Genomic DNA, 17,356 nt, shown 5'->3' with positions numbered 1-17,356 from the left:
AAAGCTAATTTGTTTATGAATAGACCCATAAGGGTTGATTACATATTTACTCCAAATGAATTAAAAAAATAGCTTCTTATATTAATGTGTTTTGCATGTCAGAATAGACTGAATGGGTTCAGAAGTAATGGGTAACAGCTACATTCACCTGTGAGATCATTGTGTCCCTAATGAATAATTCACACAGGATTCTGTGAACTGTGTGACGGTTTACCAGTCTTCCTTACAACATTGAGCTGAAAGCATGGATCTTTCTGTGTTGCCGAATAACAATCATCCTGACAAATTTCTGCGTCTAGATGTAAAGACTTTATTAGCCAACTCTGCAGCTTTGCACTCACAACAATGGCACAACAAATTTTACCTACAGGTGAGTATTCCTAGCTGAATGAAACCCCCATGCCCTGCTCATTAGAAAGTATTTGCTTGACAGTCCTGTTTTTAATATGTTGGGTTTTTTTATATGTTTTTAATATGCATGTTTGTATATCTCCATTTGAACAAGGGTTACAGAAATCAATAGCCAAATAATTAAAGCAGTTAATCCAAATAGAAGTGGCTACAGTTTAGGCTAAATAGTTCTTTATCAGGCCTGAGTGCTGCACCCCTCATATGTCTGGATTTCTAATGAGCAAAGCTATGGCTGTCAGCACTTGCATTCACCAACATTTGCGCTGCTGTACTGCTCACTTCTTTAGCAATAGATAGATAGATAGATAGATAGATAGATAGATAGATTAAGATGGTGGAGTCAGTGAGGAGTAGCAATGAGCCAAACTTACCTGGATTTGGCTCAAGGCAGGTTTAGCAAACACTACTAAGGTGCGGGTGCTGAAAATGAACCCTATTTATTTATTATTTATTTCAGGTACTTATATAGCGCCATCAATTTACGCATATATGAAGTCAATAGGAGCTGATTGGTTAAAAAAAACAGTCATGGCCATTTTTTAGGCTAATAGGCAAGGAATTGTCAAACAAATGGCAAGGGGGCTGGGTGCTGCCCTGGAGATCAACATTTAAAATCCAAAATTCCTTTAAACAAAATGCCTGTGGGATGCCCTTAACCTGCCTGTGCAGTGGTACATCTACTGTATATGACGTTTATTACCTACTACAACAAGAGTGATCTTTACAAAGAAAAAAAAAACTTTTTTTAAATTGCTTGCAAATGACTCCTTTTGACCATTTTACTTCTGTTTGTAAACAAACAGACGGAGATTCCCTTTCTTAATGGGGAACCTCCATGCTATTGTTTGTGCCCCCAAAAATATATACCATACCCTTGTCTTTGAAAGACATGCTGGTATGTTCATTGGATCCTGTCTAAATTGGCCCTAGTATGGATATGTATGAATGTGAGTTAGGGACCTTAGATTGTATGTTCCTCGAGGGTTAGGGACTGATTTGAATGTACATTATATATGTAAAGTGCTGCGTAAATTGATGGCGCTATGTAAGTACCTGTACTAAATAAATAAAGAAGGTATGATTCACGGGGGGACCTCATGCAAAAAACAAAGCCCTTAACATAATGGAAGGTGCTTCTAAGGGGAAGGGGGGGGGCTGGCAAAGCATCTTGTCCCTATGTTGATGAGGAAAAGAGCCTTTTCCCCAAAATCCTGGCCCAGGAGTTGTGGAAGGCTGTGGGTGGGGGGCTTATTGGAATCTGGAAGACCCCTTTAATAATAAAGTGGCCTTTAGATACAAGCACATCACGTGAATGAGTACCCCCACTTATTCATAAAAAGTGTAAAGACACACAGCTTTTTAATGAGAATTTTATTAAAAAATAAAAACAAAAAAGTCCCACACTGCTGGCCGATGGGCGTGATTTATCCTGACAACTCCTTGCACCAATCGACATCTCTTGAACTTCACCACTAAAAGTAAACACATGGACAGGGTCTCTTGGGTAAATTTAATTGCCCAAATATGGAATATGGCTACATTCACACAGGTGTTTTGCCACAGTGTAAATGGCATCAGCAGGAATCAGTGTTTGACAGGTGTGAGCAGGGGGGGACTGACAACTCAAGGGGCCCCCGGGCAATAGGGGATCATGGGGCCCCTGTGTCCTTGCCCAAACTCAAAAAAGCCTATGAAAAAGGTACCAGGGGCATCTCATAGGGCCCCCTACTGACCTCGGGCCATCGGGCAGTGCCCGAGTTTCCAAATGGTCAGTTTGCCCCTGGGTGTGATTGGATGCAGGTATTCATGGCTGTTCTCATGGCCAGCGATTACCAGCGGTGATCACTGCTGGACAGCTGAGAATTTCACACTTTTACAAACATACTAGCAGTATGGTGGATCATATGCAAGGGATGCAGTCCTGTGGGCCTTTCCAGTTTACAATCCACTAACATCTCCAAGGAGTCTTGCACTGTCCTTTCTCAAGAACTTAACACCGACAGCCTGGACCACTGTCCCCTGCTTGAGTCCACAAGCTTCTCAAAGTCACCCCTACCTCTATCAGGCAAGCTCCCTCCACTCTCAGGGAGAATTTTTCTGTGGCAATGTTGGATTTTATACATAAAATCATTACTTTGATGGCTGCCTTGCAGGGGCTGCATGAGTACATCTACATCTTCTTAGCTAAACATAAGCAAGAGTGTAATCTATCCTTTTTAGATCAATTCGTACCTGAGGAGGTTAAGCCTGCTGCCATAACATCTAGGTTTAAAAATACATTTTGGTTATTATTGACACATATCTGTGTATTACATTGTTTTACCAGTCTGGACACCCTTAAATCTTCCACTGTGTTTATGGGATTTTGTTCACCTCATATCCTGTCTGAGTCTCCTTTCTGTGAATATGCACAGGTCTCTGGCTAAAATGTTGTTCTGCAGAACAACAAAGTACTTACTGCTTATGAATAACAATAAAGTGTAGTGCAGCAAACTAATATCTAAAAATCAATAAAAAACAATAATTAAAGTCCCATGAAAAAGTGTCTTATAACACCACTGCATAATGTGTATAAAATAAATATTCTCTCTCCATCAGTGCCAACCGTGCCACCATCATTAGGTGAAAAACCTGCTCACCTCATTTTATGACCTCATCAATAGGTCATTATATGCTCAACATATGGACACACTTGTGTACACCCAGACCTCTAAGTGTAGGTCGGTAGTTCGATTCCATACCAAACCTTTGACACCCAAAATTTTCAAGCCTTCTCAAAAGTGTGTGTGTGTGTGGGAGGGGTTGTCAAACATGCCACATGTCTGCAATGACTAACAAAACATCTTGCTGCTCTGGCATAGCTGCTCTCTCAGAAGAATAATTTCCATTGTTCCAGAAAAGGAAAGATTTGGGGATTTTAACTCTAATCTACATAATCCCCAAAGCAAAATCGGGCATACATCCCATTCTGGATCTGACAGCAGTCAATTTCTTTATGCAAAAATTCTGCATGGGATCCACCTATTCGATCATTGTTTCTTCTATGCAGGAGATTTTCTGGTCACTGTGGACATCAAAGATGCTTACTTTGATGTCCCAGTTTTTCCAGTGTGTCAGTGATACCAGCATTTTTCTGTGGGAAACACAACACTACTAGTTTGTAGTCTTTCCCTTTTTCTGTCCACTGTACCTCGAGTATTCACCAAGGTGCTAGCCCCTCTGCTCTGTTATGTTCACAGGGTGTTCCCATCATGGAATATTTGGATACCTAGTCAATGTCCAAAAACTGTTCAAACTGTAGAAAGATTCAGTAGGATCCTGAACTTTTTGAAGTCAGTACTGAAACTTAATCATCACTTGGAGTATCTAGGTCTTCTCCTAAAAATTAATTAGCCCAGATGTTTGTTTGCTCAAGACAGACACTTGACTCACTGCTCCCATGTATGGCCACTGCAGTCCAGTAGCTATTGAACTTTTCACATTTGCATGAGAGTTCTAGGATTGATGGTGATCTCCTTCCAGGCATTCACAGTTGCCCAATTCCAATCCAGAATGTTGCAACTTTACTTTGTGGAACAATAAGGTGCAGTCTTTGAATTAATTGATTTACCTGCTACCCGGTTGTCTCTGGAGTCGTGATTCATTAATCCAACTCTGCAGTCAAGGAAATTCTTCCTTCCACTGGTCTGTAAAATTCTCACTACAGATGATGTTATTATATACTGTATTGGCTCCAATTTTGTAGGCTTGCAAAATGTATAGAATTAGGACTGCAGATATACTGGAGTGCCCTGAAGGGGCCTCTGCAGCTTACACATATACTTGCAAATGTGTGCAAACGAAACACCTTGTTTTAACATGAACTTATAGGGTATTTTAGTTTCTTGCACACTGGCTGATAAGTGAGCTTGGAATTTTTGTTTGTTGTTTTTTTGACATGCGTCACCCTTCTATGTGCTCCTTGCTGCAAAGGCCAGTTATAGATTGGGGTGGTTGCCATTTGTTTGTACTGTTGGTGAGTTGGCGAGAGGAGGCACTGCAGACCTTTACTGCCATTGTGATATTCCTGGGTGTCCAGTGCGTTCCTATACTTTTAAGGAGGGGTGGGCTCCCTACAAGAATACCTACCCTTAATCTGTCCATTATTATATATGTGCTCAAACTGTGGAGGCTCTCAAAATTTATAGAGATAGGAATGTAGATATGCTGGGGTAAATATCCCAAAGTAGTGCTGTGCTGCCCCCTAGTGATCCAAAAACAAACTTCAAATAAATAAACACCCTCCTGAGTGTCCAAACCAATGGGTATATAAATAAATAGAAACAAAAAACCCCCCAAAAAAATTCCTACAATGAACAATTGTCCAATGGACAAATGATCCCTGAAGAAGTCACATGATCCATGATGCAACACATAGGGCGGAAGCGTGTGATGTCATTTCAGGTGCGGGCGGAAGCTGCCATCTTTATTCATCCAGTTTACTCTAAATGCTTGTCATGGGGTCTGAGAGCACTGTATCTATATGAGATGCATTTGATATCCATCCAGAAGTTGTCCCGGGCTGTGCCACTATGCACACCAAGGAAGAGAATTTTCAGCATTCGCCATTCCTATTGTTCCTCTTTACCACCAATCCATTTTGGTCACATAATCCAGCGTGCCCTGTGTCTGGCAACAATGAAACAGAGAACTTTGCTGTATCCCTTCTTTGGGCTCCAGCAGACTGAAGTCCTTGGTGTACCCTACTACATCACAGTGGCAAACAATAGGACTTTGTGCAATGCAGGAAAAGGTTATAAAAAGTAAGCTTTAGGTAATATCAATGCAACTGACATTTAATTAAACAATCAGTTCTATGCTATGTTTTTATATGAAATGCAACATATGCAGAAATAGCGAATCTTATATTTTTTTTCTATTTTCAACACAGAATGATAACAGCAATGTCAATGAAGCGAAGCAGTCATCAAAGTTGGAAAGCCATATAGCAGTTGATAAAACCCTGTGTGAACATTTTACTCCAGAAATTCTGAAATCCACAATTAAAAGCAATCCCCTATATATGGATGTTGCAAACCAGGAGAAAATTATTACTACTAAAAAAAAGCCATCTTGGACCATCCAGGACTATGACCGACAGTCCCCAAACCCAAAACTATCTCCGCACTTGAAGGTATGGTGTAAGTTAGTACAATGTATGTTATATTTCAATACATTATGGTCAATAGTCATATAAATAATAATATAGTAGATTACTATGATCTTTTCCTAAGATATAGACAGTTCATATTTTGAAACATTCACACCAGATGCAAGAGCACAGGAAGCCAACAGAGACAACGCCAATCATGGGGCATCACCCATATCCTTCATATAGCACCTAATATTATGCTTCGGCATTCATGAACAACAGCCAACATTTTCTGTGTTTGGTAAATGTTAAGTACAATGTTGCAAATTTCATATGGGGGGCATTTCAAGTCTTCTGAAGCATTTTGTGAAATGCTACTAACTACACGTACCAGCATTCAGGATATTTTGACATTTCCACTGTAAGTGCTTGAATATACTAGTAAAATGTTGCATTCAATAGATTTTTTAAAAATGCTCTAAAATGTCCCAGTGCAAACAACACCTAATAAGAAAAAAAAGCAATTACTTGTATTAATACATTTCAATTATTTTTTTTACTTTACTTTTACTGAAGCTTTAAAACTCTCATATCATGAAAGGGGAAATTCCAATATGTCAAAATTATAACAAATAGAAGAAAGAATTTTCAGACTCATTCATGTCCACTCAGTTTCTGTGGACACAGACAGAGCCTACTCTGCTCTATGGGTGGCCGGCAGTAAACAGACTACGCTGTCCATTTACATCTGAATACCCTCCCATCCGATCCACCTAAATGGAGTAGGACAGATACTTTTTTTTTGCAGACCCAATTGCACCCAAAGGTAGGTAAACAAATACAAGTTTCCACCTGCCTGTCCATAGGAATGCATGGACCTTCCAATCAGGTCCATCTGGAAAGTTGACAGGTAAACCTGATCAAATCACCCATGTGAAAGGGGCCTTAAGGCTAGGTTCACATCTGTGTGTGTAGTGCCTCTGCGGATCTGCACACAAATATGTGCACCACCCACACAGAGGAATGCAGACCCGCGGGCGGGTGCCATTAGTTCTAATGGCACGCCACCTGCACTGGAAAATGCAACCGTACTGGAAACGGAGGTTCTCGTGCGGGCTGAGTTTTCAGAAGAAGTACAGGGACTTCTCTGCGTGTCACGGGGCACGGGAGTCATTCAAATGAATGGGCTCTCGTGACCGCGCAAAACATGGGCCACACGGCCGCATATATGTGAACCGGGGCTAAGTGTATATTTACCAATTAGGTCAGTCACCTAAAAGTGTTTTTATGAGTATAACACTCAAAACACTTTTTAAACCAACATCATCGCGCCAATATAATAAGATAATGGGTATAAAACATTAGGTGCTGCTATTATTAATAATAATACACTGTAAATGATAATGAATGTGATAAACCAAATAACCACAAATAATAGCGCAATCCTAAACCAAATCAATAAATAAATAACTAAATATATCCACCACCATATATCTGCAAAAATATTCAGTGCTAAATCATATATAGGAAGTCCCCATATATAGTCCTTTCAGAAAAGTCCATATATCAATGATCCTCAATAAATGAAGTAATGAGATCCTCCTTCACCAATGTAATTTCCAGTACACAGAACACCCCATCAAAATGCACACTCACCATGTGCTGGTGATAAACCAGCATATTATTATATATCCAACATTCCACCAGACAGGCTCCAACTTAGGGAAATCCTCTCATGTCCAATTAGCACATGTGAATGAAAAGAATACTCGCCATAGTGCAATATCATCCAGCAAATTTATTGTAAAAAACCCCCCCCTTTAAAAACCGCACTCACAATGAGCAAATATATACACAGCATTTGTTAATATTCAGAGCTACAAGCTCTGTATCCAGCGTCTCACCAGCCTGCCTGCACTCAAGATGGTGCGATCACGTGGTCCGGACACGTGCATCAGCGTGCGTAGTGACGTCACCAGTTAGCCACACCCTCAACCAACTCAACCAATTTCACAAATGTAAGCAGAATTTTGTTTTGGAGAATTTAAATAAAACTGCTGTTAGTTCTGACATTTTTTCTAATACCTTTTGCAGTTTAAAGAATCCCTAGCTCCTATCTTAAGCTGTACATTTAATGCCATAATTGCATCCTGTTCTTTCCATGCCAGTCTCAGGAAGCCCATATCATCATGGCACCCAAACACTAAAAAGATCCCACTTAGTGCTCAAGCTCACTCTCCCTAATCAATGTAGACCTCAAGATTTATGTGCAAATATTGGAGGATAGTCTTCAACATCTTATTCCTTTTATCATTCATTTAGACCAAGTTGGTTTTGTACCCTTCTGTGAAGCCCTTGATGATACCTTCAGAACTCAGCCCCTAATTTCTTCCTCACAAAGGCTGTTGTTTCCAGCTTTGAATTTTCTAAGCTAGGCTTGCAGGATTTGGACGACCACACAGGAACCTGACGCCATTGGAACCCTTATGTTTACTTGAAACAGATTGTTCATGTGCCATCTCTATGTTGTGAGAACTGGGACATCCACTCTCTTGAGAGTCAAATCCTTCCTCTTCGCTTTCAAACTAAGCATAGCTTCACAAGCACAAGAGAGACACTTCAAACTTCTGATTAGGTCATATAAAAGCCCAGCCATATTACATAAGACTATTCATGGATTCCTGACAGATGCTGGAGGTGTAGGGGTCCTGGCAGTACACACCTACACTTGCCTTTCTGGAAATATGTTTTTTTTCCACCAAATTACAGGTAGAACCTGTTCAGAAAAGCCTGGAAGTAGTTCTCTAATCAATTATACCTGGGTCAATCACGGAGATAAAGTAGGGATTATTTTCCTAATATTAGCTAGTTGTGCATTGATCCCCAGACACTGGAAAATGACCACCATCTCTAATATTAGGGAATGGGTGACAGAGCTAAACAGTATTGTGAGGATGGAGGATCTCATTGCTTACCTTCATGACTGCTATCCAAAGATCCTGAAACTGTGGTACACCTGGATTGATTTTTCAAATGATGCTAAGCTACTACCCTTCCCTAACTGGGGCACAGTCTTTTCATTAACATCCTCACTAGGCTGATATACCTTCCTAACAGGTAAACACGACCCCCCATTTTTTAAAACGTCTTCTCTTTCTTCTCGTTTACTTCCCCCTTCCCTCCCCAGCTTTACCTCTCTAATTAGTTTCTCCCCATTTATATTTAGTATTTTCTATCAATGTGCAAGAGGAAGCACATGATGCCACCAAGCTTCTGTCTCACCTCAGTTATCTGCCCCAACTTCACACTAATTCACAATCTGACTATATTTTCTTCCATATCAGTTGTCGTTAGGAGGTATCTTGGCCTTTACTCTTGTAATAGTTTAATCATTCGTAACTGTGCCTTATGAGGGTTGCCATGCTTCTTCAATACAACCTCCTTTTGTGTTTGCTACCTGCACATTTTCTGTAACGGATACTGTAACAATGTTGATTGAACTTAAGTATTGCTGAGCAACAATAAAATATTGTTTTTTCAGGATAGCACAGTAGGAGCAGGACAGTTGGTGAGAAGAAGCAAATTACTTTCAAGTGGTTCCTACCAACTATTCCTTCACTAATGTGCATTCATGTAATGCTGCAATGGAAGGTTTTAATGGTATTAACAGTGCTACTAGAGGAAAAAATATAATAATGGTACCAGTGGGTGTGGGCGGGGGGGTGGGGCTTGGGGGGTTATAATAATAAAGCTGGTGGATTATGAATGTGGAGTTTGAAGGGTTCACTGCTGTTTAGGAAGGCAACGCTGTCTTTTTTAGTTTTGGATAGAGTGGAGAGGGATTAGAACACCTGTCAGTTTTTATTGATGTCTGTGTCCCCATTAGGGAGATTTGCTCGCTCTATTTGTCCTGCTTACCTTATCATCATAAGTGAAAGTAAAATAAATTAAAAAAATGTGGGTTGTCACCAGAACAGTAATAGAGGGGAAACCTTCCGATGGTGACACTAGTTCTGGTGACCCTGGTGACGCATTGGAATTCCCTCACTTTGGAGGGATTTCCTCCAAATTCCTGTTTTGGATATGGGACAGGAAGTAAAGAGAAATCTCCCAATGGGACACAGATGACAAAAAAAAAACTGACAGGAGTTATAACGCTCACTTACTCTATCAAAAATTAAAAACAAGTTATCTTTAGTTCTACTTTAACCACCTTACTTAAAACCACAGGATGTGGCAACCCTGTCCACATAGCTGGCGTTTACATAGCTGTAATTTCAAAATTCCACATTGCAGGGTGGTTTTTTCAAACAAGCAGCATAACGACTGAAAATCTGCAATCCATGCCAGCATTTTAAATCTCTCCCAGGTTCTTGTCACAGATAGATATGGGTATAGGCAAAATAGATAGAGTGAAGACAAGAGGCCCTTTTAGAAACGTTGAGGCAGGATCTCTCAAAGGTAGCAACATCCTGGGAATTTTCCAGTCGTGTTTCATGAGATACAGTATGTTAATGGCTTACACCTATAGCAAGGGCATTATTCAACTTTTTCTGGTTTACTTCTCCCTTCCCTCCCCAGCTTTACCTCTCTAATTAGTTTCTTCCCATTTATATATAGTATTTTCTATCAATGTGCAAGAGGCACCAGATGATGACACCAAGCTCCTGTATCACCTCAGTTATTTTCCCGAACTTCACACTAACTCACAATCTGACTATATTTTCTTTCATTTCAGGTAGCAACATCCTAGGAGTTTTCCAGTCATGTTTCATGAGATAAGTAAATGGCACCTATAGCAAGGGCATTATTCAACTTTAGTCAAAGCTGCATTGTTTGTTTTTATCTACAGACCCCCTTTTTCTGCATGGCCATTTTTTTGGTAAAGATGAACTAGCCCTTTAAAGTTTAGCCATAACCAAGTGCAGATTCTGCGTGAAGCAGAGGCACTGATTGGCTGCTCAGACTCAGTTCTCACACTGATCCCACTCACAATCATAGCTCCAACCAGAAGTTTACTATTGCCCAGCAGTAAGAGGAGAAGCTCCAGTTGAGCTGCAAGGTATTCAGGGAAGTCTAATCCTTATTTTTTTTAATAAAGAGTAGCAAGCAGAGGCAAAGAACCGAAGATTTATAGAAGTTTAGGTCCACTCTAAATGCCATAAATATGATATAGCAACCTTGATTTTTTTTTGCAGGAGAATCCAAATGAGTTAAAGTATTGGCTGGAAGACATTTATACGCCTGGGTATGACTCTTTATTGAAGAAGATGGAGAAGGAGAAGAAAAAGTCTAAACTCTGTAAACTTTTGTCTTTTTTGGCACTGGCTGTTTGCATTCTCATTGCCATAGTAACAGTTACTGTTTTGTTTACTTAAAAGTATTTCTTTGGTTAATATTTTAGCATACTTTTATAAAACTGTAAAAATTTCACAGAATTAATTTAACATACAGCAGGTACTGTTTTTATAATAATAAAACAGAATGTCACCATCTGCCTGGGTGTGCTTTGTACATTATGTGGAATGCCATGTTTCCAGCCAAAGTGTCAAACTTTTCATTCCAATAAGCCAATATGACTCCTATATGTAAGATTTTGAACAAAACCACAATTAAGTCATTTTTTCCACTTCTAACTTATGTGCAGTATATAATATCGAGTGGCCTATGAAGCAGGACACTATGCAAGCAGGTGAGTTTTTCACTGCCCTGCTATATCCTGCATTGTGATCCTGCTGCTGGTGAGTTGTCAGAGGCCAGAGGATCTCTGGTCTGGCATGGCCTTCATGCTGCATTCACAATTGACTGTTTTAGGATGCATTTTCCATGGGAATTAATGCATTATGCATTGCAATACTCTGCAATGCACACCAATGCACTTTATCGCATACAGTATGTACACACTAATTCACATTTTACACTTGATGCCATACTTTACAGAGCACACTGGCATGCATTTTCATGTGTTGATGATTTCAATACAAACGCGTGTGTAATATGGAAAGGTGTGAATGAGCTCTTATAAGAAATTATTATTATACAGGATTTATATAGTGCCAACAGTTTGCGCAGCACTTTACCAAATGAAGGTAGACATTACAGTTACAAATGTACGCTTTCAAATGTTTTTTTTGCTTCAACTAGGAATCAGTGTAGTTATATGTCCTGGGTTTGATTGCCTTTCCTTGTAATAATGGCCTCACATGTTGTGGCTTCAGTTTGTAATGTCATTGTTGAACAATTCCCCTACGCACCACACTTCTTCTTCCAGGTCACATAGCACCCAGTGCATACCTAGATATTTCTCTGTTTTACATCACAAATGTGTAAATGTGATGAAAACACATTTCTTTCAGCATGGTAAGCTCTGGTAATAGCTCTCACCTGCAAAGAACTAGACTGAGAGATTGTGGGGTATATAGTTTTTCAAAGGAAATGTCAGTTCTCAGACTACAGACAGAGGTCATGCAATAATAAGATCAGAGCCCCGTGGCATGCCCCATGTTTCAAACAAACAGATACTTACACTGAAAAGTGATTGTTTTCTCTACTATAGGCTGTGCATACAGACCTAAAAATGATTCCATGAAATTACATGCTCAATACACATCTTATGCAGGTAAGAAACCCAACGTACAAGTAGAAAGGTTAATAATGCCTTTCATGTAGAGCACAGACACTACTCATCTGTTCTGTAGTTCCAGTAATAGCATAGCAGTGTGCTGAGATGCAATACAAAGCTGCACAAAAGAAGTAGCACTTGCATTAGTGTTTTTTTTTCTTTTATTAGAATAATAGAGGGAAATGAAGACATGCCTGAGAATCCAGGATTCTGGAACACCTGCTTACTGTGCCTTCTGTTCCCTTTTACTTGTGTAAACCAGTTAGCTACTATCAGTGAACTGTTGCCATGGATCAGGTACAGAGTTTAATGCAAGGTATCAAGTAGCTGGAAGCTCAAGTTGCTATTTTTCTTTTACACCTAAGTGTGCAGGACAATGTCACAGCCAGAAGCAAGTAAAAGCCATCTGAATGACACGGTGAAACCACGGTGTTAAATATATTTTATACCCACCAGTGAGAGCAGAACACTACACTAGCACGTCGTATAGCCCTAAGCAGAGGAAGGAAAGAAAATTAAATTTAAGAGAAGTCTCCTGAGGCAAAAATAGTATAATATGATTAAACTTAAAGTAACCTTAAACAAATAATAGTATGAAATAGTGCACCTTTTCCTATGCCGACAGGTGTAAATAGAACAGCCTTTATATAACTTGGAAATAAAATGAATGGGATAAGTAAAATGCTTTTCTTTTTAAAACCACATGCATATAATAAATATGTCAACTTTAACCTTTCACCCATCCATCTATTTTTAGAAACATAAAGATCCCTTACAAACCGTAAATCATTTTGCTGTGACACCAGGATTTTAGTATGGTGAGTCACCAGTATAAAGTGGGGCATTAATAGAAAAATAAGAATAAGGATATTTGTGTTAGGAAGCCTTAGGATATTCAGTGATTAGGACAATTAAAATAAATATGTTAAACAAAAAATCACCAGCGCCAAAAGAAATTGTGAAATAATTCCTAAAAAAATGCTGCTGCTCCTTAGCACTAATAAAATAACAAAAACCATAAAAAACAGTGCAAATAAATATTAAATAAACAACTCAAAAAAAAATTTTTTTTTCAATAATACAGAGAAAAATTAAATTGTTGAATAGCCCCACTCCAAAAAAATTTATAGAATATGATGAAGAGAATAAAATAAAGTCACCAGAAGTGGACAGCGAAGCCAAAAAATGCCTCTACCTGGTGATTGGAGGTTGATTCGAGGTCATCTAGGATTCTGAGCCCAAATTCAAGGTATTTTTTTCACCAATATCTGGTGAGTGAGGTATGTGATTATAGCACAAACAGGTGTGAATACTGGCCAATGGTCTTGGAACAAGGACTTTATTTTATTTTCTTCATTATTATTATTATTATAATACAGGATTCATATAGCACCAACAGTTTGCTCAGCGCTTTACAATATAATGATATAATGGGAGACAATACAGCAACAATACAGTTCAATACAAGAGAGTTAGGAGGGCCCTGCTCCTTGGAGCTTACAATCTAAGAGGGAGGGGCAGGTGGTACAAAAGTTAATAACTGTGGGGGATGGACTGGTAGGAGGAATAGAAGATTCCGTTATTAGCTGAAAGTAGTATATGTGACGATCGCGGCGTCAGACCCCAGCCCTTCTCACTAAACTCGTGACCGAAGGACTAGCCAATCCAAAACCGTGCTGTCACGTGCGTAACAATGCCACACCCAGCTGCACTCTGCACAAAGATTTTCCAGCTAATCGATGTACCGGCAGCCTGAGCGCGATTGTTACTGGGTCAGGTTAATTATGCAATTAACCCTTCACACTGCCACCACCTCCTTTTTGTACAGAGAACGAGGAAACTCGGAATTATTAACAATACACTGTGATGATTGGCTAATCGTCTGTATACCACTGTCACCGCAGACAGGTTATACAGAGGGTTAAACCCACACAGTAGCGCTCTTCAGTGGCAGGAATTCGTAATTTGCATTAAAGAGCTTTAGAAACAGTTCAACACTTTCAGAAAGTAAGATTTATTACTAAAAGGTCAAAAGGGTGCAATAAAAATATTTACAGGAAAAGATGTAGCCAATATATATATATAAATATACAGAGAACAATAGCACAGCAAAGAGATAACGGAGAGAAGTTAGAGGGTTAAAGTACTTGCCACATGTCCTGGGTTAAGCAGATCAGGTTTCAGAGCAAAGGATTTATCTCCCACTGTCAGTTTCGATGTTAAAACAGGAGATTCTTCAACTCTTTACACACCTCAGCTTCAAGCATAACAGCCTTTTTCTAGGATCTCAGCAGGTTGTCTCCTTACAACAGAGAACCAATCGCTTCATTTGGGGAGGTCTGTTGGGGCGGAGACCCAAGCTAGAGCAAAAATCCCTCGTAGCTTATATTATGGCCCATAACTTTTCCTAGGTACATGTAACATTCCACCCACGGGTAGATTAATATGCAGAATCATCTGCTGAATGTCTACATATGAAATACTATGACATATCTGCTGGGATGGTTAAGGAGATATTATTTTCTGCTCTCCTGTTGATCTCAGCTAGGGGATGTAATATACCAAATGATTTGTATTAAAGTGAGCCATCCGAATATGTGCTCCATGTTTGTGTAATTACGTCCTACGTGAAGATATCAACTTATATGAAAAAGTGAGTTTTTAAAAGTAAGTCCGTTTTTACGACCCCTTGGAAGGTCTTTTGAAGTTCAGTGAGGGACTTGGTTTACACTTTTACAATATCCCAGATTGCACAGCTAACAGACAGCTAGGCCCCAGCTCTGTTGGGGGTTCTATAGCTCTGGAGCTCTCCTGCTGTGCCTTGACTGCCTGTGACCTCTGTCATCACCCAGACCACATGTCACTCAACAGAGAAGGAGGGGGATGAGGAAAGAGGGAGAGAGAGATAATTATACAAGATGAAATATCAAGATATTGGATGAAGCGCTCTGCTATAATAATGCTAAAAAAAACAAAATTTTATACACAAATGTAAAAGTGACTAATACTTAAATAATATATGTGCTAAAATTATATAAAAAAATTCATATAAGACCAGTCTGCCCCCAAATGGCTAAAACTGGTTATACATGTGCACACACAGCAAAAATAGAAAGTGACCAGGTGCTTGGGTACATAAATAGTGTCTTAATAAATACAAAGGTTTTAAAATCACAGTGAAAGGTGCCAAGTGTTTAAATAACAATAAATATACATATAATATAATCATGTGCAAAAAACATGCTATCACTCTTCTGTGAAGAAAATATGTTTTTTGCACATGATTATATTTTTGCACATGATTATATTATATGTATATTTATTGTTATTTAAACACTTGGCACCTTTCACTGTGATTTTAAAACCTTTGTATTTATTAAGACACTATTTATGTACCCAAGCACCTGGTCACTTTCTATTTTTGCTGTGTGTGCACATGTATAACCAGTTTTAGCCATTTGGGGGCAGACTGGTCTTATATGAATTTTTTTATATAATTTTAGCACATATATTATTTAAGTATTAGTCACTTTTACATTTGTGTATAAAATTTTGTTTTTTTTAGCATTATTATAGCAGAGCGCTTCATCCAATATCTTGATATTTAATTTATGTGTCCCATGGTATAGGGTGTAGATGATAGCAGCTAGTTATATATAAGGAGTCTGTGGAGCGCAGGTGGATATATATTTTTTATTTAGTCAATTATACAAGATGGACGGTCCTTTGCCAAAATGGAGGTTCCCATCCATCTCTTTGTGCATGATTGCTACAGTATAGGCTTCCCTGAAGAGATCGCTTAAAAGTGGGCAGAATAGGCAATAGTCTGATAGATTGGGTTAGAGAGATCCAGAGGATGGGGGAGGCTATGGAGAAGTCCTGGAGATAAGCATGGGAGGAGGAGACAAGGGAGCTAATATGATAACCTTTTTTTTTGATACCAGATTTTTAACATTAAACATACAGACCAATACCACCATTAAAACTTTAACCAAACCACCTGCTCAGTCATTCAGGGCTCATGCACCAAGAAACTGTACTAACCACCAGGTAGCACCATAAACACTGTCCACCCACACCTGTGGGCCACATTAACCAAATAATGTTAGAGTCGCAACAAAGGAGAGAAGGGAGGGGACATGATAGCTTGACTGAAGATTGAGACTGTTGTAACAGGCCACAGATGTTGGGAACTATAAAGGAAAACACTTCACCCCCATTGATTGCTTAATTCACATTCAGATTTTTTTTTTTCAAAAAGCAGTGAGTCTCTTCTGGTAATAACCATATTCTGATGTTCTAAGACTTCTTACCAGCAGCAAGGAGCAAAAGGGCCTGAAAAGAAAAAAGAGAAAAACGGCAGAAATATTCTATACTGTTTACTGCGTTCATTCAGTTAAAGCTGTTAACTATATAAAAAGGAGAGATTGGCTGTAGTGGGTGATAGGTCCCATGGGGACACTTGGTTAGCTCTGTGTCCCCAGCATATTCTGAACAAGCAGTATCAATAGTTTATAGGAAAACTGCACCTTTGTTTTAAAAATCATTATTGTAATAAGTCAAGCACAGCCATTTTCAATCAGGGTGCCCAGGCACCCTGGGGTGCCTTCAGATTTCTTCAAGGGTGACTTTGATAAATGCCTAAAAATTGCCTCAAAATTGTATGTAAGCCAGCAAGTGGATGAAGCCTGCCTTTTAGTTTCTCAAAGTCACAGGTTTTCATTGTGTGTCATTACAACCTTCTAGCATCCTTACAACCAATTATGTCATTGGTTTGTGGGTACACGTAGCATGGTACGGGTAGTAAATACACAGAGTCTAGTTGAAGTAAAACTTGAAACGTGTATTAAATGTTCAATGTAGTCAAAAGTGTAGGAGGAGAGGTGCCGACGGCGTTTGTTTCAAAGGGTGAAGTGCGGCCTGGCTGGTCTAATCCTAAGATGGAAGCTCCTTTCCAGGATAGAGTCCCTACTGTTTCTTTTCTCACCAGAAACCTTTCCCTACCAATAGTTACTTTCCTTAACAAGTGGGGTCTCTCTCCCTACACTACCCACATCCCAGAAGCACCAAAACCTGGAGGCAGGTACTTAAATAGACCCTGCTGACTGAATATGGCCTCCAAGAGTCATATGAGTGCAGCGTAACCTACTGGAACTCTGCTCAATTGACCCAGGAAACCATAAAGAAATGTT

The 17,356-nt window shown here is 39.3% G+C and overlaps 1 protein-coding gene across 1 annotated transcript; it reads left to right on the top strand.

The window, feature by feature from the left end:
- The first annotated feature begins 244 nt into the window (after positions 1 to 244).
- MINAR2 (membrane integral NOTCH2 associated receptor 2) lies at positions 245 to 11,040 on the top strand. Its single transcript, XM_089677833.1, has 3 exons — positions 245 to 370; positions 5,342 to 5,584; positions 10,741 to 11,040. Exons 1-3 carry the CDS (start codon positions 245 to 247, stop codon positions 10,918 to 10,920), a joined length of 549 nt encoding a protein of 182 aa, XP_089533959.1. The 3' UTR covers positions 10,921 to 11,040.
- Positions 11,041 to 17,356: the final 6,316 nt, after the last annotated feature.

This window comes from Staurois parvus, unplaced genomic scaffold (genome assembly GCF_062004578.1).
Source record: "Staurois parvus isolate SC_StPar_1 unplaced genomic scaffold, SC_StPar_1.0 ptg000014l, whole genome shotgun sequence".
Classification (NCBI taxonomy): Eukaryota; Metazoa; Chordata; class Amphibia; order Anura; family Ranidae; genus Staurois; species Staurois parvus.
This window is presented reverse-complemented; position numbering and strand designations above follow the sequence as displayed.